Source organism: Gopherus evgoodei, chromosome 6 (genome assembly GCF_007399415.2).
Source record: "Gopherus evgoodei ecotype Sinaloan lineage chromosome 6, rGopEvg1_v1.p, whole genome shotgun sequence".
In the NCBI taxonomy this organism is placed as follows: Eukaryota; Metazoa; Chordata; order Testudines; family Testudinidae; genus Gopherus; species Gopherus evgoodei.
In genome coordinates, this window is record NC_044327.1 from 101,578,830 (window position 1) to 101,602,404 (window position 23,575).

General features: G+C 42.7%; 1 protein-coding gene across 2 annotated transcripts in view; it reads left to right on the top strand.

The window, feature by feature from the left end:
- The window catches only part of PLPP1 (phospholipid phosphatase 1), a 121,349-nt gene that overhangs the window by 72,013 nt on the left and 25,761 nt on the right, over positions 1–23,575 (top strand). For both annotated transcript variants that reach the window (XM_030567545.1, XM_030567544.1), the window contains exon 4: positions 14,857–14,914. In XM_030567545.1, coding sequence (XP_030423405.1) covers positions 14,857–14,914 — 58 coding nt within the window. The remainder of the gene's footprint in view (positions 1–14,856; positions 14,915–23,575) is intronic.

A 23,575-nucleotide genomic window follows, 5' to 3' on the forward strand; every position in this document is an offset into this window, starting at 1 on the left:
AGGAAGTGTCTCAAACAATAGCTGTATTTATCAATCTAATGCAAAATTTCCTTGAGTGCTTATGAAACTTTCTGGGGTAGATGATAAATTGAGCAGTGATTAAACTGTGCACTCTAAAATCCTGTAGCTTTTTACGTAGATTGCAGATAACTGGGTCTGAAGCAATAATCTGGAACTAGTTTTTAATTCATCCATTAGACATGGCGCGGGCACTGACACACACGTTCTTCAGGACTTGAGGAACAGGTTGTGAAAGCAATAAAATGTTACTTTACAAAACAATGGGTTTTTTTTTTGTTCGCTCCATATAAAAGAGGGGAGGGGAGAGAGAACTCTTCTGCCTTCCTCTTACTCGAGGTATAACTTAATTGGTTTGGAACTTTCAGTCCTATAGATTCTTCCTGTGGACTTAACCTGTTTATCACTGTTATGTGGGTGATAATGTTGCTAGTCTTGAACACACATATGAAATGTTTGATAGGAGTGAGTTTGGAAGGAAGAAGTGACCTGTAGCAGTGACCCATTACTAGTTAGGTAGGAAAATTTTAATAAGGGGCTGGATCATGACACCAAGCCATATGAACCCATGAGCGTTATTTTTTTCTGCTGGAACAGTGATTCACTAGCAGCAAATGGAAATGGGAACACACGAAGCTCTTAAACTATAACAAATCAAGATGCGGTTTTGAAATCTGGAGCCCGACCCATCCCTGGTATAAGTGCCTCCATTGACTTAGTTATTTGGTCCTTAGTCATGAAAATTATGTCCAGCAGCACTTTGTGAATAGTTTAGTTAAGATACTCGGAACAGCCTCCTGAGGAATGCTGCTGCTTCCAGCCATTTGGCCTTTGGTTTGAGGCTGTCTTTGGTGTCATCCAGGCTCCAGTGGGGAACTGTGTAGGTCTATACCTTCAATATATGATATAGTTTTTAACTGCAATATGCCATTTATGTCAGTTAGCCTTGTCGTTTGATATTCTGGTGTGATTAAAGAGTTGCAGTGCCACTAAAAGGCATCTATATCTTCTTATAAGCACACTTTTGCCTTTTATAAATACAGATAAATGTCAGGCTTACTGGAAAATGTGAAAACCGGTTTATGCTGTGGTTGTTTAACAGGTTAACATGTTCTCAGTCCATTAGAACTCAGCACAATTACCACTTGCATTCAGAGGCCCCCTGAAAACCATTTGGAAACAACTTATGGATGCGGTTGGTGAAGTTAGGGTATGTCTACACTACGGGATTATTCCAATTTTACATAAACCGGTTTTGTAAAACAGATTGTATAAAGTCAAGTGCACGCAGCAACACTAAGCACATTAATTCGGCGCTGTGCTTCCATGGTCCGAGGCTAGCGTCTATTTCCGGAGCGTTGCACTGTGGGTAGCTATCCCGTAGCTATCCCATAGTTCCCGCAGTCTCCTCCGCCCCTTGGAATTCTGGGTTGAGATCCTAGTGCCTGATGGGGCAAAAATCATTGTCGCGGGTGATTCTGGGTAAATGTCGTCACTCATTCCTTCCTCCGGGAAAGCAACGGCAGACAATCATTTCGCGCCCTTTTTCCCTGGATTGCCCTGGCAGACGCCATAGCATGGCAACCATGGAGCCTGTTTTGCCTTTTGTCACTGTCGCTGTATGTGTACTGGATGCCGCTGACATAGGCAGTACTGCAGCGCTGCACAGCAGCATTCATTTGCCTTTGCATGATAGCAGAGATGGTTATCAGTTGTTCTGTTCCATCTGCTGCCATTGTAAATTGGCAATGAGTTATCTGTCATTCTGTACTGTCTGCTGCTGTCATGGGTGCCCCCGGCTGAGGTCGGCTGGAGGCGCAAAGACAAAAATGGGAATGATTCCCCAGGTCATTTCCTCCTTTATGTTGTATCTAAAAATAGTCAGTCCTGCGTAGAATATGGGGCAAGTGTACTAGAGAACCAGAGAGCACAGCTGCTCTGTGTCAGATCCCACAGACATGATGAACTACATGCCATTCTAGGGGGTGCCCCTGCAACAACTGCACCCGTTGCTTCCCTGCTCCCCCAACCCTCCTGGGCTACCGTTGCAGTGTCCCCCTATTTCTGTGATGAAGTAGTAAAGAATGCAGGAACAAGAAACAGGGACTTGTTAGTGAGATAAAATGAGGGGGAGGCAGCCTCCAGCTGCTATTAGTCCAGGCAGAACATTAAGCGGTGTGGGGGAGAGGAGCCCAGCATCCTGCTGCTATGATAGTCCAGGCAGTACAGAATCTTTTCTTTACACATGAAAGGGAGGGGGCTGATGGAGCTCAGCCCCCAGTTGCTATGATGAAGATGGTTACCAGCCATTCTGTACCATGTACTGGGAATGACCGGGAATCATTTCTATTTTTACCCAGGCACCCTCGGCCGGCCTCACCTGAGGCCAGCCAGGAGCACTCATGGGCTGATGATGACGATGGATAGCAGTCATATTGTACCCTCTGCCACGGGGGAGGGGAGGGGAGCGGATACTGCTCTTCACTGCCACAGCATCGCGTCTAGCAGCATCGTGCAGTAGACATAGGGTGACTTTGAAAAAAGTCAAGAAATGATTTTTTTCCTTTTTCTTTCACGAGGAGAGGGGAGGGGGTAAATTGATGAGCTATACCCTGAACCACCCCGGACGTTGTGTTTGACCCTACAGGCATTGGGAGCTCAGCCAAGAAAGCAAATTCTTTCTGGAGACTACTGGGGACTGTGGGATAGCTGGAGTCCCCAGTACCCCCTCCCTCCCTCCATGAGCGTCCATTTGATTCTTTGGCTTTCCGTTGCGCTTGTCATGCAGCACTGTGCTGTGGACTCTGTATCATAGCCTGGAGATTTTTTTCAAATGCTTTGGCATTTCATCTTCTGTAACGGAGCTCTGATAGAACAGATTTGCCTCCCCATACAGGGATCAGAGCCAGTATCTCCCGTGCGGTCCATGCTGGAGCTCTCTTTGGATTTTGGACTGCATTGCCACCCGTGCTGATCAGAGCTCCACGCTGGCCAAACAGGAAATGAAATTCAGAAGTTCGCTGGGCTCTTCCTGTCTACTTGGCCACTGCATCCGAGTTCGGATTGCTGTCCAGAGCGGTCACAATGGTGCACTGTGGGATACCGCCCAGAGGCCAATACCGTCGATTTGCAGCCACACTAACCCTAATCTGATATGGTAATACCGATTTTTAGCGCTACTCCTCTCGTTGGGGAGGAGTACAGAAACCGATTTAAAGAGCCCTTTATCGATATAAAGGACCTCGTTCTGTGGACAGGTACAGCGTTAAATCGGTTTAAGGCTGCTGAAATCAGTTCAAACGCATAGTGTAGGCCAGGCCTTAGTCTTGAAGAAAATTTCAACAGCAGACATTTTTGCTAATTAGCAGAGTTCCTTTTCCTGGAAGCCGGGGAAATGCTCTGCATCTAAAATCTGGGAATCTGCATACGTTGTATGTTCCCCCAACAGAAACCTTTTGAAATGCTGTGTCAAAACATTGACTGACTATAAAATGGCCATCCCCATACTAATCTGATCAGTGACTGAAATTCCATGTAATGCTGATGCAACACTATCTTTAGACTGTTGAATCAGAAGAAAATGTGTTGCTTTTGTCCTCTACTACCATTGTTACTAGCTGTTTGTTTGATACCTAGAAAGTGTTGCCTGAGGATGGGATTGGCACACGAGAGCTTCTGAGTGCTAATCTTTGCTCTAACATGGACACTCTGGCCATAGTCAAATCATGTAACCTTTTATCCCCTTTTCCTAATCTGTAATGTGGGGATAATACTTGCCTAACTCATAGGGGCGTTGTGAAGACTGACTATAAAAATATAGCTCATCTGAGACATATAAGGGCTTAGTATTTGGTCTCTTCTTTTTAAATTCTTGGCTTATCGAATTTACTGCATAATTGCTAGAGAAAAGATGGATAAGACGGAACATGAACAAATATACAAAAGGACGAATCATATAGAGACGGTAGACCTGGAACTTCTATTTCACCCTCATAATACAAGAATAAGGGGATATTTAATGATTTTGAAACAGCAAATTCAAAACTGACGAAAATACTTTATCACAGTGCTTGCATTTAGATTGAGGAATTCATTGCAACATATTAAGCTCTTGGTCTCAGTGATATCAAAGTTCAAAAAAGTAGTAGATCTGTGTGGATAACAAGAATATCCAGAGTTGTGAAAGTAAAGATTAAACACACACAGTTAAAGTTTTGAAGGGATATAAACTCTTAAGCTTGGGGCACAAACCAGCCTCTAACTATGGCAGGAGTGGTTTGGACGAAATTTTTTTCTGGGGGTAGGTTAACCATAACTGCAAGATTTATTCTTCCTGACACAGCTGGTACTGGCCAGCATTAATGAGAGAACACTAGACTAGATGGATTAATCGTCTGAGCCAGTCTAGCAGTTTCTTTATTTTTTTCATTAAAACAAACACAAAAAAAAACAAGACCACTCCCCTCCAAATGTACTTGTTTAACAATGTTCTGGTGGCAGCTTTTTTGTTTTGTTTTTGATTGTTGTTGAAGGAGTGGGTGATCCTTTTTTCTGGAGCTGTTTGGCTTGTTGCCCGACACTTAACTACCACTTCCTGACCTCTGACACGTAGATCCACCAACCAACCATTCACCTTAGAGTGGGAGAACCAGGAGCAGCAGAAGCTATTTCTGCAGTGCAGTATCTACCATGAATTGACAGGGGGGAATTGCTGCACCGTGGGGGCAACTGTTAGCTATTCCTACTGGTGTGTCTGCACTGCACATGCCTTTTGGTGGCATGTAGAGTAGATGCACTACACAATGTGTAGCTGGTGAGGCATTGCTGAGGAAAGTAGAGGAAAGATGCACCTAAACTCATATACTTGAAGGTCGGAAGGGACCATTATGATAATCTAGTCTGACCTCCTGCACAATGCAGGCCACAGAATGTCACCCACCCACTCCTGTAACAAACCCCTAACCTATGTCTGAGTTATTGAAGTCCTCAAATTGTGGTTTGAAGACCTCAAGCTCTGTGGATGTACACAGCGCTCTGTTCCCCCAAGCAGTGCCTTCCCTGTCTGTATTGCTATTTGTAGCTGTATTGTTGTGCTGCCAAAGTCTTTTCCCTCTGTTGCCTCCTCCCACCAGAGCCTTTCACTACGCATATAGCTACATACCACTGTGTGAACACAGTCTGTTTTTCTCTGTGACATGTAGCTACGTGTATGCTGGTACAACTGGCGTGCAGTGTAGACATAGCCTAAGGATGTGACTTGAGTGATGGTCACCCCATTGTGGGCAGCCATGCTACAAAGCCACACTTGAGTGATTCCACTCAGCTGTATTCATACTTGTGCTGTACTCTCATGTCAGAAGCTATGCTTCTGTGATCACATTCCATGGTCCTTAGTGCTGCAGGAAATCGAGACAGTGAATTGTGGGAGAAATTTTGGGCACTTGGGATGTTTAGAAGACTGTCAGCGCTTGGGTGTATAGCCTGCGTCCTTGCTGAAAAGTGGGCATGTTTACCAGTCTGAGTGTAAACAGCATAATGGCTGTATCCTAGCCCCAGGATTGGCAGACTAGCCCACATATAAAGCATCACCAGATTCAGGTCAGAGGCTCTTGTGTGTGGATGGGAGCTGTGTTGGGGCAACACGTGAGTAAGAGTTACTTCTACAGTGAAGACAAACCGTATAGCGCACATTATTGTGGTACTTAGTGGCAGCTTCGTGTCCACTCTGTGATGTTGGGGGAAGGGTTCCAGCCGACTCCCCACATGCTGAGCCTGGCTGCTTGGGCTTGGCAGGGAACATTGAGGGGAAGAGAAGGCTAATCAAAATGCAAAATCTTTTCTAGTTCATAATTACCTGACTCACTAGAACATACTGTCTCTCTGCTCTGTAAGTGGGTTAGCATGAAATGATACTTTTCCTGATGGATTGATTGATTTGAGATAGAGAGAGAGGGGACATAGGACGAGGGAAAGATTTTTATAGTAGCTCTTCAAATATGTAGATACCATATTTGTATCATCAGGTACCTTGACACTTGAAAAGATCCCTGCTATCTGCCAAGCTTCATAAAATAGAGCCATGTTCAATTTTGTATTTTGTGGGGGAAAAGATTACTAGTGACAAACCTACCCTAAAACCCCTCTGCAAAACTTCAGTTTATTGAGTTGAGGTGCTTCTGGCATTGTCTACCCTTTTTTCATCTTATTTATATGGCTCTGGACTTGATTTATAGTTTTTGTTTTTGGCTGCCTCTTTTTTGGATCTCCAGCTTTTTTCAAAATTGATGCCTTTTCAGAACTCTTCCAAGCTTTTTTGAATAGTTGCAGATAACTGCTAAGCAGATGGTCTGTTTTCTGTATGCGATTAGGAATGATTTATAAAACTCTTCACACTTCACCATATATCTATATCTATATATATAGTGTGTGTGTGCGTGCGTGTATTTCTACTTGTCATTTGAAATCTTTCAGAGAATTTATGTGAAATAATAATCCAGTGTGCTGGTTAGAATAGCATTTGTATCAGCTGCTTAATGCCTAGATTTTTAACTGAAAGCATCTATGTCTTGGGTACATTTCAAACAATGTTTGTAACATGTCTGAACTCTTTGTTGTTGTTGTCGTCGTCGTCGTCGTCGTCGTGGTCGTCTGGAGGAGATTGATCTAAGCCCTATTGAAAAAACACATTGTCTCTAGTCGAACTGCCACTACTGTGTCTCCTTTTAAAGCCTGAAATCCTTTCTGGAGTTCAGGGTTGTTTAAAACTCATCAGAAATATTAATGTTGCTCAATATCCTGTCGGGGGACGGGAGGAGGAGGAAAGGGGGCCTAGTCTGAATCAATGGTTTTTAACCACTTTCTGTCCCTATTTGTCTCTTAATTCTTTTAAGAGATCTTTCTATAGATGGGGAGGAGTAAAGGTTGTTTCTTGTGTGTCCCTCCTATTCTGTGTATATAAAAATTCACAAGCCTTGAACTCCCATTTATGTTCTTAGAACCTGTACATGCAAGTACATGGTATATCAATAGAAAATAGAGTTTATAAAATATATATAAAAGATTTTTGTTGCTGAATGGTAGTTTGCTTGCTCCTTTCTAGCTTCAAAAAAAAGTGAGAGATTCTACACATGTAGACTAAAGTATATAATTTGTTAGATCATGTCCTGACAATTTGAAAATGTTAGGGATAATTCCCTGCTTAATATACAGAGCTCTTCGGCTTTTTTAAATATATGATTAAAACTGCAATGTGTAGCTTGTTTTGTCTAAGGCCATGTCTACATCTAAAATTTTGCAGCGCTGGTTGTTACAGCTGTATTAGTACAGCTGTATAGGGCCAGCGCTGCAGAGTGGCCACACTTACAGCAACCAGCGCTGCAAGTGGTGTTAGATGTGGCCACACTGCAGCGCTGTTGGGCGGCTTCAAGGGGGGTTCGGGGAACGCGAGAGCAAACCGGGAAAGGAGACCAGCTTCGCCGCGTTTTGCTCTTGCGTTCCCCGAACCACCTTGCAAACCGCAGGGAAGGAGACCTGCTTGTTCGGGGACCGCGAGAGCAAACCGGGGAAGGAGACCAGCTTCGCCGCGGTTTGCTCTTGCGTTCCCCGGACCACCCTGCAAACCGCAGGGAAGGAGACCTGCTTGTTCGGGGAACGTGAGAGCAAACCGGGGAAGGAGACCAGCTTCGCCGCGGTTTGCTCTCGCGTTCCCGGAACCACCCAGCAAACCTCAGGGAAGGAGACCTGCTTGCTCGGGGTTCGGGGAACGCGAGAGCAAGCTGGGGAAGGAGACCAGTTTGATTACCAGAGGCTTCCTCAGGTATGCTGGGATACCTGCTTATTCCACGGAGGTCAAGAAAAGCGCTGGTAAGTGTTTATACTTGATTACCAGCGCTGGATCACCAGCACTGGATCCTCTACACCCGAGACAAAACGGGAGTACGGCCAGCGCTGCAAACAGGGAGTTGCAGCGCTGGTGGTGCCCTGCAGATGTGTACACCTCCTAAGTTGCAGCGCTGTAACTCCCTCACCAGCGCTGCAACTTTCTGATGTAGACAAGCCCTAAATTTATTTCCATTCTTTGCTCATCTGGTCCTCTTCCCTACCATTTTGGGGTTGTTCCCTGTTGTAGATTTGCTAGTGTGTTAGACTGGACTAGGTTTAATGTTCCTAAGTGAAGGGGCTTCCATCACCTGTCCTTAAATCAGTCTAATATACCTCTAGATCAGGAAAGTTGCCTTAGTATTCAGTCTCCATTTTCCCTTTAACTCATCCCATGTCTCCTAGTTATAACCACCTTGTGCCACACTAAACTCTTCTCCTTATTTATGCCCTTTTGATATGTTTAGACTACTTTCTCCCCATTACTCATTGTTTAGCCAACGTATACAGGTCTGGCACTTTAACCTCTCCTTCCTTAAATCAGTTCATTCGGTCATCTGTTAAATTTTTTTCCCCCAGAGTTGTCTTTGGTTCCTCCCCTGCCATGGAATATCTTTCTGGTGATGGGATCCCAAGAAATATAGTTGTAATGCAGGTGCAAGTGTACCAGAGTCATAGAGAGTTCCCTGTTATGTGAAGTCCGGCATATTTAACCTAAAGTTGCTTTTGTCTTGTTTATGGCCAATATATTAAGACATTCAAATTTAACATGCAGTCCATTGTTACCTTTCATCTTAGCTTTGCAGTTCTTTGTATTCTGTGAACTTGTTTAGTGTGTGCTAGATTATTTTTCCTAGATATGTTACTTTGCCACCCTTCCCCCATTTTCACCCAAGCTGACTCTTCTGTTTTCAGCCCCTATCTTTTTACTCTGTGTTCACTTGTATGGTTTCTCTGTCCTCACTTGGGTTAGCAATTCCTCCTTTGGTATTGTCTGCAAATTTCTTAACACTTGAATTAGACTAGCTCTATTACTGATCTTGGCAGTACCCTACTAGCTGAACTTCACATGACTTGCTCTGGTTTAACTAAAATCTATTTTAATCAAACAGGTTAGCTTAATTGGATTAGCTTAATTTGGTAAGGAATCAACTTAATTTAATTTAATGTCTTTTATTTAAGAGTTTCCACGTGGCATTTTGCACCAGTTTACTGGGTGATTTTTAAAAATTTTTAGTTGAACAGCAATTTTGTGTGTAGAATAAACTTTACTTTCTTGACTATTTTTCAGCTTCCTAACCAGTCTTCCATCCACATGAGTATTTCTAGCCACTCAAAATGAATTTCAGTTTCCAAGAAAATGTGTGAGACGTAGTATGAAATGCTTTACTAAACTCCAGATACATGACACATACAGTGTTCCTCCATACACTAATTTGGTAGTGTTCTTAAAAGAACCAAGCTTTTTATCCGGCAAGATTTATTCTCTAAACCCATGCTGCTTCTATCAAAGGGGCCTATAATGTTGATGTTTTTTTCCTCTGATTTTATTCCATTATCTTACTAATGCTACAAGACAGACATACAGGACTATAATTGCTAGGATCACTCTTAATTTCTTCTTTGAAAATTGGGGCTACATTTGCTTTTCTCTAATGTTTTCATAACACTACATTTCACTGTAGCTTTAGCGTCCAACCCCAAAATCTCTATGTAGGATCACAGAAGTTAAAAAGGCTTTAGAATAAATTATACTTTGATCATTCGTTCTCAGTAAAGTTCGTTGCAATGGCTGTGGGAGTGGCTCTGATTCAGAGCTTGTTTTCTGTTAGACAGACTACAGAAGTGCCAAAGGACCCCAAAAATATTACTGACTGTTTTGCTGTGAATAACTTAGGGTATGGCTACATTTGGAATTTCAAAGCGCTACTGCGGGAGCGCTGCTGCGGCAGCGCTGTGAAGTGTGAGTGTAGTCAGAGCGGCAGCGCTGGGAGAGAGCTCTCCTAGCGCTGCATGTAAACCACATCCCTTACGGGTGTAGCGTGCAGCGCTGGGAGCCACGCTCCCAGCGCTGCTGCCCTGATTACACTTTACAGCGCTGTATCTTGCAGCGCTCAGGGGGGTGTTTTTTCACACCCCAGTAAAGTGTTAGTGTAGCCAAGGCCATCTAGGTATACTTCCCATTTTACTTGAGCACCCCCAAATCTTCTCTTGCCACGGTAGAGAGCTCTGCAGCACTGTACAGGAGTTGGGGGCTGTACTGGAGAAGCACAGTGCAGATCCTCAGAGTAATACCATCTGCATAGGGATTTGTAGTGGGAAGCTACATTTTCCCCCAGCCCTTGCAAAACTTACTTGGGCACAATCTCTTCAGCCAGGCTTTGCACAATGTGGAATGTTTCAGTTCTCGTTGTTGGTGTCAAGGGTTGATAGGAAAAGGTAACTCTTTAGAATGTGTGATAAGCCTATTGTAGGTTAAAATGGGTCTTTTGACTCTCAGAGAATGTGTCAGGCTAGAAACTAAGCATTTTGAAGGGATTTGATTATTGTGAATAAGGGAAATCTGGTTAAGTATATACCTTTACCCCGATATAACACTGTCCTTGGGAGCCAAAAAATCTTACCGCGTCGTAGGTGAAACCTTGTTATATCGAACTTGCTTTGATCTGCTGGAGTGTGCAGCCCCGCCCCCCTGGAGCACTGCTTTACCGCGTTATATTCAAATTCGTGTTATATCTGGGTCGAGGTGTATTTAAAATAGCTCCTTACAAAAGTCTCCTATATTTGGAAGAACAATTCAAATACAATTCTGTGAAATGTGAGTTTGTATTAACAGACTGAAGTAGTTATTGTACCTTTTGGTTGCACTGCTAACTTGGAAAAAGTAGCTGTCAAATTTACTCTGACTTTTAACACAAACCATGTGAGACTTATGGCACAGTTATTGTGATGGCATTATGAAAATGCTGTAGCAGTTGATTAAAGCTTATGAAAACTACGTTGTCTGACTGTATTTTACACAGTGTGTTCTAAAATCTTACTTCTGATATAATTAGCAATTACAGTAAAATTGACTTTGCTTTTTTTGAGGAGTTTTTCAAATGGATAGGAGTGGATAAGTTACTTTGAGCCTGCATTGCCCAATTGAAAAGAACTAATGTTGCGTTCTTTCCTGGTTAAGTGAAGCATTGCAGTGTGTTTTGTTGGAAGTGATCCATTTACTCGGTGGCCTTCTGTGGACTAACTAGCTTATTGCAAAAGCAGGATGTCAGCATTACGCTCAGCGGCCAGAGTGGAGAGAGTGAAAATAAGAAATGCCATGTGTTTGTATTACCAGATTTATTGAAATAAACGTCTCTAGCAAAAATATATAAAGCCAGTTGTCATGCAACAATAACATACATCCTGACAGCTACTATGCCTGATGCATGAGTTGTTACTGGAGTGACTTGCATTTAGTTTAAACTGTTTTTAAAAAACAACAAAGACTGATGTTTCAGATATGGGGAGGGGGCTGCTGCTGCTGCTGCATGTGTGAATACTTGTCTGTGGTGAGCTAGCACTCATACCTAGCATCGTGAAGAAGCCTGGAATGTTCAACCACTTGGCTGGCTTGACAGATGGAATGTTCTGATAGCTGCTTTTGGAAGAGAGAGGTTGTGCACAGGGGAATGTTGAATAGACCTTTTAAATGGTCTCAGTTAAAACATGGCAAAGGCTTCGTTTAGTAGAAGGAAGAAAAACCTTCAGCTGGGTGCCTGTTCTGTTTAGAGACAAATTCTGCCTAGACTCATCAGTGATGTTGCCCATTGAGCTTACACAGGGTATAAGTTGGTTCGTGGTTTGGCCCCAGACATATGTCTGAAAATATTTTGAAATGGCAAGCATGAAAAAAAACATACATAGGATATTTCTGACAGGAAGAATGCAATTCTTTGACGTGATCTGCGGTAATGAAGTAGTGGTAGTATCTTGTGGTAGTCTTATCTTGAGACAAAATAGAAATGTGCAATATCTCTCTTTCTCTCAGAGTGAAAAAGCATTCTGGAGTATACTGGACTAATCCATGCATTTACCTGTGGAATATCTAATGGAAAAGAGTGCAGACTGTCAACCCTACATAAAACTACAATATACTGTGGGTAGAAGGTGTCTTGGAAAATTAGGGCTCTCTACAGTTTTTCCTCTGTCCCCAATCTGAGTAGACAGCTGGTTTCTTTCTCAACTTGGTTTCTTCATTCTGTATGTACTGCATGCAGGAACCATTGACCATTACCTTAGAGCAGGGGTGGGCAAACTACAGCCCGGGGGCTGCATCCGGCCCTCCAGACGTTTTAATCCAGCCCTCGATCTCTCGCTGGGGAGCAGGTCTGGTGCTTGCCCCGCTCCAGCACTCCAGACAGAGAGCGTGGTCAGGGGCTTGCTCTACTCAGCGTGGCTCCCAGAAGCAGTGGCAAGTCCCCATTTCCCCCCCCCCCCACTGGCTCCTATGTGTAGGTGCAGCCAGGGAACTCTGCACACTCTCCCCGCCCCAGTCGCCACCCCTGCAGCTTGCATTGGCTGGGAACCACGGCCAATGAGAGCTGCAGGGGTGGCGACTGGGGCAGGGAGAGTGTGCAGAGTTGCCTGGCTGCACCTCCACGTAGGAGACGGAGAGGGGACATGCCGCTGCTTCTGGGAGCTGCTTGAGGTAAGCGCTGCCTGGAGCCTGCACCCCTGACCCCCTCCTGCACTCCAACCCTCTGCCCCAGCCCTGATTTCCCCTATCATCCTCTGAACCCATCGGTTCCAATCCAAAGCACCGTCCTGCACCCCCAACCCCTCATCCTCTGTCCCACCCCAGAGCCCATACCCCCAGCCGGAACCCTCCTCCCCCAACCTCCTGCCCCAGCCCAGAGTGCCCTCCCACACCTTGAACTCTTCATTTCTGGCCCCACCCAAGAGCCTGCACCCCTAGCCAGAGTCCTCGCCTCCCCCTACACCCCAATCCCCAATTTTGTGAGCATTCATGGTCCGCCATACAATTTCCATACTCAGAGGTGGCCCTCAGGCCAAAAAGTTTGCCCACCCCTGCTTCAGAGGATTGTGAATTGTGCAGTGGACTGGGTTCTGTTTTCATTTCTGCTACTGGCCTGCTGTTCTTTGTGCCTCACTTATCCCCATTTTTCAGATGGGGGGACAAGGATACTTGCCTTTTTTCGTAAAGCTTTGATGTTTCATCCTTAAATTTCAATGTACAAGTTAAGAATGGGTACGTCTACACTGGAATAGAAGACCCGTGGCTGGCCTAGGTCAGCTGACTCAGGCTCATGGGGCTCAGGCTGCAGAGCTGTAAAATTGTGTAGATGTTCAGGCTCAGGCTTGAGCCCAATCTCTGGGACCCTCACCCCTTGCAGTTCCATAGTCTGAGCCCTATGATCCTGAGTCAACTGACCTGGACCAACTGTGGGTGTTTAATTGCTGCATAGACATATCCAATATGTTTACACTATGGGGACTATACTGATGTACTATGGTGCTGTAGGTATACTTGCATAAAAACAGCCTTCAGTGACGTAAGGGGTTTTTCCAGCAGTATAGGAACACCTCTCAAGCAATAGTAGTAGTAGTAGAAGCATTCTTCCAACAACTGAGCTGTGTCTACACTGGGTTAGATTACCATAATTGTCGCTCAAGGGTGTGAACTTTTTCACTCTCCTGAAGCTCATAGCTATGTTGACCTAAATTTTTAAGCATAGACTGGGCCTAAGTATAAGCTGTGATAGGCAAAGAAACATAAAGGAGTGCTTTCTGTATTTGAGAAGGAAAAAATGATCTGGTTAGTAATGAGTGGAATTGGTTTTGAAACCCTTGACTAATACATGGATTGGCTATGATAAAACTCCTAAATTGGTAATTTAACACATTCTAGATAGAGGAAAGGAAGTAACTATATTTGAAAATTTAAAAGAATCAATGATATGTCATTTTCCCTCCTCCACCCCCCCCCAAGAAAAAAAATCTCCATTCCCCTACCATTGTCAATGTTACGACTACTACTCTTAGGATACTGTTTTGAATAATATCCCTCCAAGAACGGAAAATTACTGACAGTGCCATGAATCATCTCTAGTCTGAAAGCTAAGTAAATGAGAGATGAGCCCCACCCCTTACAGGACAGTTCACATATACTAAATACACGTTGACTGATTCAGGATGCCCTGATATCTGCAGTCAGGCCTTTACTCTTTCTTTCAGATGATATTGTTTACAGATTCCCCCCAGGTTATGCAAACCCAATTTATGCAAAAATCTGCACTTCCAAAAAAAGTGCCATAAGCTAGAAACAGGAGGCGGTGGGTTGTGTTTTGCATAATGGTCAGGTATACATTTCCGACCTATGCAAAATTCGAGTTAAGCAAGGCGTTCCATAACAACACTTGCGTAAGTCGGAGAGCATCTTTATTTGTTCTTTAGGTTCTGTCACTCTTTCACAGGATTAGATTTAAACTTCTTTTGTTAATAACATGCAAGTGAGAGTAATGGCTCTTTCATATTAATCTGGGAGATTAAAAAACAAGTCTTGTCATATTGCTTTAAAAAGCCACCTGAAATATTTACATTTCAGGAGGCACTCCTTTTCCACTTATGTTTTAATCAGTGGATTGTTATTGGCAATTACTGCATGAGTAACTGTCTTGGTTTGAGAGCTAATCCACCAAAGATAATCCAGTGCTGCTATTAGATAATTTAATTCATTCTATAGTTATAGATCCTAATATAGAAGTTTGCATTGAAAGAACCCCTTTCTGTGGGTGGGGTAGAACTCATTGCAAAGATAGTGTCTTTGAATAAAAAAATGTGAGGACATCTGCATTTTACTTGCTCACTTTCTAGAGAGACTGTATATTATCCTGCAACACATTATTGTTGTTTTGTAAGTGAAAAGTGATTAATATGTCTATATTTTTTCTTTTCCAGACTGTCATTTTACTCTGGGCATTCTTCATTCTCCATGTACTGCATGCTGTTCCTAGCAGTAAGTATATTCTGCCCATCTAAACTGGTTTATGTTGCAAAGCATGAAGTTGAAACACTTGCTGCATCAGTATTTTCCTTTGGCTTGTCTTATGTGAGAGATGCATTAAATCATAATGCTTGGAGGGGGGGTGGTGGTGTTGCTCTCAATTGATTTTGCTCAGTGGTGGGTGAGGGCCAGCATGTGTTTGGGGTGGGAAGGGAGGTGGCAAAATATTAAAGAGAGCAGGTATTCAAGTTTTAGTAGGAATAAAAGGCATTTCACAAGGTAGCTGGCTTTTATGTCCTTTCTCTCTATTGAACCAGATGACAGTGGGTTTGGAAAATATGTAGTTACTTAAGTTGGTGGTTAAAGTATTGCAGGGCATTAAAAACAGAAGACCTCTTTCCATAGGATATGCCTCATATGGGATAGGAAATGTCCGCCTTCCTAATGCGTGTAAAGCCTGTAAGGAAACCTAAATTAACCTTAACTGAGCATTAGCCGGTCTGTAAATATAGTGTAAGAGAAACACCTAAATGTAAGTTGTTCTTAAAACTACCTATCTGCAGAAAAGCTCAGTGGTGAGAAAAGCATTATGTGCATACATAAATAGTTTACAAAAATATTCTAAAATCTGGCTATGTAAGATAAACCCAATCAGACTGAAGACCGTGACTCAGCGAATGCTATGTATCTCCAGTCACAGGGTAGGGCAGCATGCTAGTCAACCTCACGGCATCGCAGGCCTGATTGGCTGCTTATAGGGCAGCACTTAGATCACTTATTCATATATTTTAAAATAAAAAGTGAATGCACACAGCCATGAACTGGGCTTGAGCTTGCATCTTCCTTCACAAATGAATAAAGGATTGTTTTCTCTTGAATTCCCCAATATAAAAACCTGCAGTTTGACCAGCTTTGCCCTCTTGCCCTGTAGTTATAGGAAGGTTGCAAGCTGCTATGGATTCTTTTTGAGCTGTATTTTGGGCATCCACTGCCCTTAATTTATACTGAAAAAAGGGGAAAATGAGTTAAAATGCTTTTTTTACTGGCTTATAGCCAAATTTTATAACTCTCTTTCTGAGTAAGAGATTAGGTTAGATAAACCTCTTCACCTTTGTAGTTGCTGATTCAGAACTATGCTAGTTTTACTCTTAATGGAGTGTACACATCTTTTGTTTCTGTTCACTACAGGGAGATGATTCAGGGGGCCTAGGGTCTTCGGCAGCGGGGGGCCCCTGCTTCGGTGGTAATTCAGCGGCGAGGGGTCCTTCTGCTCCGGAGTGAAAGAAGCTCCAGGGGCCCTGGTCCTGCAAGAGTTTTCCAGGGCCCCCAGAGTGAGTGAAGGACCCTGCTCCAGGGGCCCCAAAAAACTCCCTGTGGGACCTGGGGTAAATTGCTCCACTTGCTTCCCCCCCCCCCCCCCCCCCCCCCGGGCGGCCCTGAGATGATCTCTGTAAGTGGATAAATTTCTTGAGCCATGAAACAAGGCATCAGCAAATTTGAAAATTATTTAGTAGAAAAATTTGCAGGATAGGGTAGTTTTTCTATCCAATCCAGTGAACAAATAAAGCTGCCCAATGAACTGCTTCATATCTTGCAGTGTATGGGGACAAAGAGGCTGTGTCACAAGATCTGTAACTGTCAGAGTGGCTAGCCCAAGCCCCAGGCTCCTTTGTGAACACATCTAAACATACAGTCTCAGCAGCAACTTCCACCATATGCAACAGTAGGCAAAATCAATCAGATCTTTTAGCAAAGGGAAAAAGTGGGTGAAATGACCACACCCTCTCTACAATGTGAACCCCCATCTCTACCCTTGCATGTACAATGTGCTTCTCTCCTAAAGCCTCCAGGAAAAGATGACCCCAGTGGCCTGGAAATGTGGACTGTTTCTGATTGAGTTCCAAAGCTGAGGGACCCTCACGTACTCTGTGTGCCCTGCCAGCAGCCCCCTCACTTCTGTACTGAGGGGGTTGCAGCTTGAGCACATGTACTGATTTTAACTACAGCAAAGGGACATGATGAGGAGAGATGAGCTCCAGAGTTTACTGCCACAAGAATTGAAGGCATACAACTTGCCTATTTAGACCAGTAATCTTATACATTGGCATCAAACCCTCATGGCAACAGAACTGCTAAACTGTTAATGTAATAGGATTTTCTTGGGTTTAGGAAGCATCTAGACACCTCTTCTATGGCCATCTCCATCTCTTGGACCAGTACCATGGCGGCTATTCATGGACCAGTACCATGGCGGTTGGTTGGTGGGAAGATCCTACCACGGTTGCCAGAATGGGCCAGAAATCTTTGTTAGGATATTCTGTGTGACATAGACTGTTAAAGGATTATCCACCCAATTTTAAGGGTGATCCAATCAGTCTTCCCACGACAGAATGATTACTCCTTATTGCAAAACTGAGTGCTTTTCCCAATCTGGTTTGGAGTTAATCCAAATGAGGAGCCCTTGATTAAAATCCAAAAGGCTGAATGTTGGGTCTGTACTACTGTGGATTGGCTTCCTTTTCTCTCCTTTCCCCTGCTCCAAAGCATTGACTCTTTTTAGTGATAGGTGTCTTAATTTTTTGTAATTAAGTACTAATGCAAAAGGAATTTTAACAGCTTGTTTTAGAGTCTTGTTTACCTGCTCAGTAAAAGGCTTCAATCTTGGGTGTAAATTTGTACATTTGCAAAATCTTGATTTGCTACACAGTATTTGAAGTTTAGGATTACAGTTTTGCAACTCTCTGATGAAATTCACTTCTCCATTTTGGCTGCATACCCCAAGGTTTTCATCTTGTGTTACTTTTCTTTTGGCACCAGAATAACCTCTGCAGCAGTTGGATAGTCTATTCAAAATGGAAGCTTGAGATGCATATTTTTTTTTAATCTTTGTAAACACTAAAAAAAATGTGAGCACACTTTTCAATGAGGCATGAAGAGCAAGTTTTTAAAACAGCATGGTTTCCTGGACTTTTTTGTGTGTGAGAGAGTTTAATAAAGCCCCCAAAACTCCCATTCCACAGACACGGTTCCAGCCTCTAGGTCAGAATTGCTCTATGGGGAAGATTGTCTTTAGATTTGTTTTTCATTTTTATTTTTTGCCTCTTCCCCCCATGTACCCTACCTATCTGTATATGCAGGCTACTTTTTACCAGCTTGTAAGTCAAGTAGTGCGGTGAAGGGTTTTTTTAATGTTCAAGTTGACAGCAACAACTTCCTCCATATATCAGCTTACAACAACAGAGGTTAAGTGCCTTATTTTGTTTGCTGCACACCAGGACTGAGTCTGTCTCAGTAGTATACGATCACTTCTTTGTTCTTGGAATTTTTGAGTCATTTTGGTCAAAATCATCATTTCTGTAGTGGAATGAAGTAATTGATTACTGAACTCTGGAAACAGAATCCATAGATTTTCTTCTCACTGAATATTTGAGCTACTCAACCTGCTTTGTACTATGAACAGAAGTTAACAGAAAATGTCTATGCCCAGCCTGTTTATCTGTAAGCTATGCAAGAAAAAGTGATACTAGATGTGCCTCATTGCCTGACCTAACCAAGACCATATCCCTAACTGAGGTCTATATGGTATGCTCACTCAGTTCTACAACCACATAAACTAGAGAGAAGGGAAAGGCCTGTTAGGTGATATATTCCCTCAGCCTGACAATAGTGAGATTGCTTCCCTCAGTGTGTGTATGCATGGATATGTACGTATTTGTCTGTATAAAACTTCCAGTCTTGTGCATTGCTGTCACACTTAACATTTAAATTGGATGGAGTCCTGAGAATTGCATCACCGCAAATCCGTATGAGACTCTGTACTTAGGGGTTCATTGTGACTTTGGATGTGACCTAGCAGAGAGCACCACACTCCCCCCAAATGTCTGTCTGCACATCTGGTAACTGTACGTCAGAAGATCACGTTGCTTTATCAGGTTGCTTTATGTTGTAGGGGGGTCCAGAAGAACATGTTACCTTTTATTTTGTTCAAAACTGCATTGCAAGCGGATTCATGTGATATGCTGCAGTGAGGCATTCTAGCGTTTCTTCCATGCTGCTGCCTTGTTCTCTGTGAGCAGACTTTTCTTTTTAAAATGGAAGTCTCCAGCTGTAGTGGTTACTGAGATATTCTGCTCATGCTGGAAAAACTGGCAGAATTTATATCTCTGCGCACCAGTTACAGTTGGATGTGGTGGTAGATCCTGGGCTGCTGCTGGATGCCTGAAAAGTGGCTCTGGCTGGGAGCATTTTCTCAATCTGTGCTAGGTGAGGAATTGAGCCTTTTTTCTCTTTGATGTGAGCCTGGCTTTTGTTAACCACACCTTTTGTCATTTTGAGATTAGCTTGCTGTAATGTAGCTCCCCACTGGAGCCACACCTTGAGACTGCTCCGAAACTGAAGCTAGTGCAGAATTCACTGGGTCAGCTTTGGAACTCACCCTGCCCAACTTGGTCCATTAGAGGCTAGGTTTGTTGATCTTCTGGTGCCTCTGGAAAGACCATCTTTACTCCTAGCTTTTGGTGAGGTAGTGGGCTGAGGTTGAAGGGGTTTGTTTTCTTCATCTGTCCAGGTAGGATGAGCAGTCGTTTCTATGTATGACGTATTCATGAACATTAGGAAATGAGCTCCCACAGGATCAGATGAGCAACAACAAAAGTATTTTATATCATATGGGAGATATTTTGAGAACTATGACCACATTCTGTACAATAAAATATACAAACAGGGTACATTCTTAGATGCACATGTCTAACATTTTGAAGAACTTATACATTTAATTGTGGGAGATATGATAGTTGTCAAATAGCTGACTATTGCATTAATTTCTTTGTAGAAGTATATAACTAAAATGTGTACCAGTTTGTAGCCCTGTATATTAAAAGGGTATAAGAGAGATTATTTCATACTACTACTGAAATTTTGTAATAGAGTATTACGCTGTTATAAAAATGGAAGTGTGTGTCGTAACCTATAGGACTGTTTAAGACACATTTGGATGGTATGTTTAATTCATTCTTAGTATAAAGTGACTATTTTAATACCTGTGTGAATATATTAGCAAGCTGTAAATAGTTAAGAGCTGGAAAGGTATACAGCTATATTGGTTTATATGAAAATGGATCTGAATTAATGTGTAACCTTTAGAATTAGTTTTAATGTAATTGTTTAGTAATAGCAGTCAGTGTAATTAGTTACTTACAGTTATTTCATACTAGTTTTAAATAAACATCAAAATGTTGCAGTAGTTTAGGAATATAGTAGAATATAGTTTTACTGACTGAAGTACATTTTGGAAGAGTTTGATTTTAAAATTTTCTATTTAGTTTTAGGAGTTGTTATAATTGTATTAACAGTAACACTTACTGCGGAAATACCTGTTGGAGTATTTAAACATTAGAGGGGTGCCGCCCTCTATTAATATTTGTGCAGTTCTTTACATATAGTCTAACACAGGGGCAAGAAACATGTTACAACATCTTGCACATATGCATCAACTGCTGTAGAAGTGGTATGATATTGTTTAATTTGAGAAACAACATGGCCATGAAAGAAAACACTAACTCATAATTCACTTTCAGGAGTATGAAGTTGAGTGTGCAACCACACTCTTCCTTGTGTGTGTGAGAATTTATAACTTAGCTTAATGTGCAGCTCTAGATTGAAACTCTTTGGGCAAACCCATTCTCTTTCTGCCCCCTCTAACACCTGTGTTACAGTATGAAGGGAGGACACACTGCTTGTCATGGAGTAGTGTTGCAAATCTTAGCATGGCCATGCATAATTATACATGCCAACTGAGAAGCAGAGATGTTCCAGACTGCTCCTGCATCACAGATTAACAAACTGTGGCTGAGCCATTTAAGGTTTCCATCTTTGTTCCTAATCTCCAGCATGTATTTATAGGAGCACAGACAACACATTTACAGGGAAGAACATTGTGGTGGTACATAAACATGACTTCTAGAGGGGTCTGACTGAAATGGACTTTTTATTGGTGGTCTCCTATCCTAGCTGACAGGCCTTCAGTGAAATATGGTAATAGGCATGTAGCCAAAATTCTGATAATTTTAATGTTCACCAAATCAGTTTTTGTCTGTTTAACTAGAAGCTGATTAGTAAGGAAATGGCACCACTACACTTCCGTCCCAGTACCTGCTGCATGTCTCACTTGGCTGCATTGCTTCTCTTATGTGTGGTCAATTGTAATGGTCGCCCAGTACAGGTTAAGGAGGTTTTGAGGAAGCTCTGCTTCCTTCCTTAGTTCTGATATAAGTTTAGTGGTCCAGAAAGTTCTGAGAGTATTTCAGAGGGATTTTTAAAAAGGTTGCTTACAACTTCAGTGCTGAATGCAGTCTGTACTTGCTGTGTATCAGGTCTTGCCTTGCATTTCTTATTTAAAAGAAGCAGATACTCCTATCATGTAGGCAGTCAGGGCAATGGTATAAGCAAAAGAACTATCTAACCTTTCCCATGTGGCGATGCAGAGTGCAGTCTCTGGCCCTGACCCAATCGCCCTGCATGCAATAACCTGTTTAACTTTCAAACCTGGCTTCCTTTTACTGTGTGCATACTTATTCCAAATGCAGTTTGAGTCACAAGCAGCACACAGGCTTTAACATGTGGCATTACTCAGTGTTAATCATAACCAGACCCTTGAAATCTCCTGCTCCTCTGAAGGAACAGAGGAATCTGCTGTGTATTACTGTGTTGGGGAAGGCAACCTAGCACAAACTGCACAAAGCATGCAATAAATGCTGAATATCTGCCAGCTGAATATCTGCTACCTTCACAGGATGTGTGTTTCAGAAGTAAATAAGCATTTGGTAGGTGGGGGGAAAGGTGATAAAACCATTTCACGTCTTCCCTGCTATTTCACCAAGTAGCTTAATCTTTCGAGCCAAACCTCTTACCTTCCCCTCATTTTAAGGGATACATTTCTTTCTAGGTGCAGTGTTTGCCCCATCCCACAGACAGTTGCCACAATTTGTCAGTTAAAACTTGGTATTGCAAGTCTGCTGTAAGTAGCTGATATTGTCTGTGTTAGAGAAGTTTAATTTTGACAGTTTAAACCCTCAGATTGAGGAAAGTAATGTAAATAATTTTTTCTGCCTCTGTTCATGAATTGCTTAAAATATAAAGCAGTTTGGTTTGTGACCAGTTCTGTAGTAGGAGGCTCTGTATGTTCGTAAATCATACGTGGCTGATGCTGACTCTGACTGGAGCACCAAGTATTGTTTATTAAAAATCTGAGGTTAAGAAATGGCTCAGTTTTTGTTCAGAGATTACGAAGAGCAGCTGCATGATCTTCTCCACTGGCACAGCAACTCCCTTACACTCCTGACATGCTTCTGCGAGGGACCATCTTGGTGATCAACGTCGGTGTATCTTGCTGCTCTGCCCTTTTGCCTTTTTGAGTCAGGCCATTCTCATCACAGCTTTCCCTAGATTATCAACTATAACTGCTTGTCACTTCATCACTTTTTGTTTTTATTGTATATGTCCATAGCTATGGAACTGGCCAGACCCTCAGTCAGTGCCCTTACCAACGGCAGAACAGCTGGCATACCTGAGGGGGGGGGGAACGAACATTTTTGTTATGAGTTTTCCATGTACTTTGTTAGTGTCGTGTCTTCCCTCCCCCCCCAAAAAAAAAACCAACCCCCCCCCCCAAATTTGTGATAGGGTGGAAGCAGTATCTGAGGATTGAGCGGGAATCTGAAAAAGCTTTTCAGGAAGATAGTTGCAGTGGCAAATGACAATGTGGCCAAAGACAGTATGGAAAAAGACAGGGGAGATGCAAAGGCAAATCCTGGAGGCAATACAAAGCAAAAATGTCCTGTTGCAGCTCATGTTACTCTGAAGGCATCAGGCAATGCAGAACTGCAAACCAGCACTCAGCTAAGTTATACAGCCTCTGGATAAAAGAGGCTCCTGGGAATAACAATTTCTTGCTGTAGTGATGTAGCACTATTCCCAGAAGCTATTCCTCTCTTAGACTCCAGATCAGGGCAGTGAGTACAGTGGCACTTGGGACCCCAGCTCATTTGAGTCCTCTATCACCCTCCAGAGTCAGCACTCCATGCCAGAAGGTCCGTGAACCAGAAGAGGGAAAGCCCAGATACAGCCTTGCCTGTGACTTTAAGCTCCCCATCTCCTTGTGTTGTTTCCTGAACTGTTGCACTTTACTGTTTTTGTTTCACTGTGGGTATAATGAAACAGTTCTTTGTAGTTAATATGTTTATAATATATTTCATAATTAAAAGTCACTTGCATTTTTGATTCAGCTGAAGGTTCGTTTGTTACATAATCGTTTATTGAATAATCTTTAATATATTCATCAGGAGTTGACAATTCACTTTACGCAGAAAATAATTGTTTGCAATGATTCGTTATGTCTTACAAGCACATGTAGACAAACTATTTTTGTTCTCCTTCGTGTCAGCGCAGAAGGTACAATAAGAATTGCTGCAACGTTGCACTTTCACTGCCCACAAACGGCACTGAACTGCTCCTTCCTCCCTCTGGTAACAGCTGGATGTACAATTGCACAAATTCAGCCTTGAGACTCAAAAGAAGAGCAACAGGCATCCCTGGCAATATTGCCTTGGCTATTTTGCATTTTATATTGGACGCCTTGCTGGCTAATCAAACTACTGCGAAAGTCTCTGCACTTCA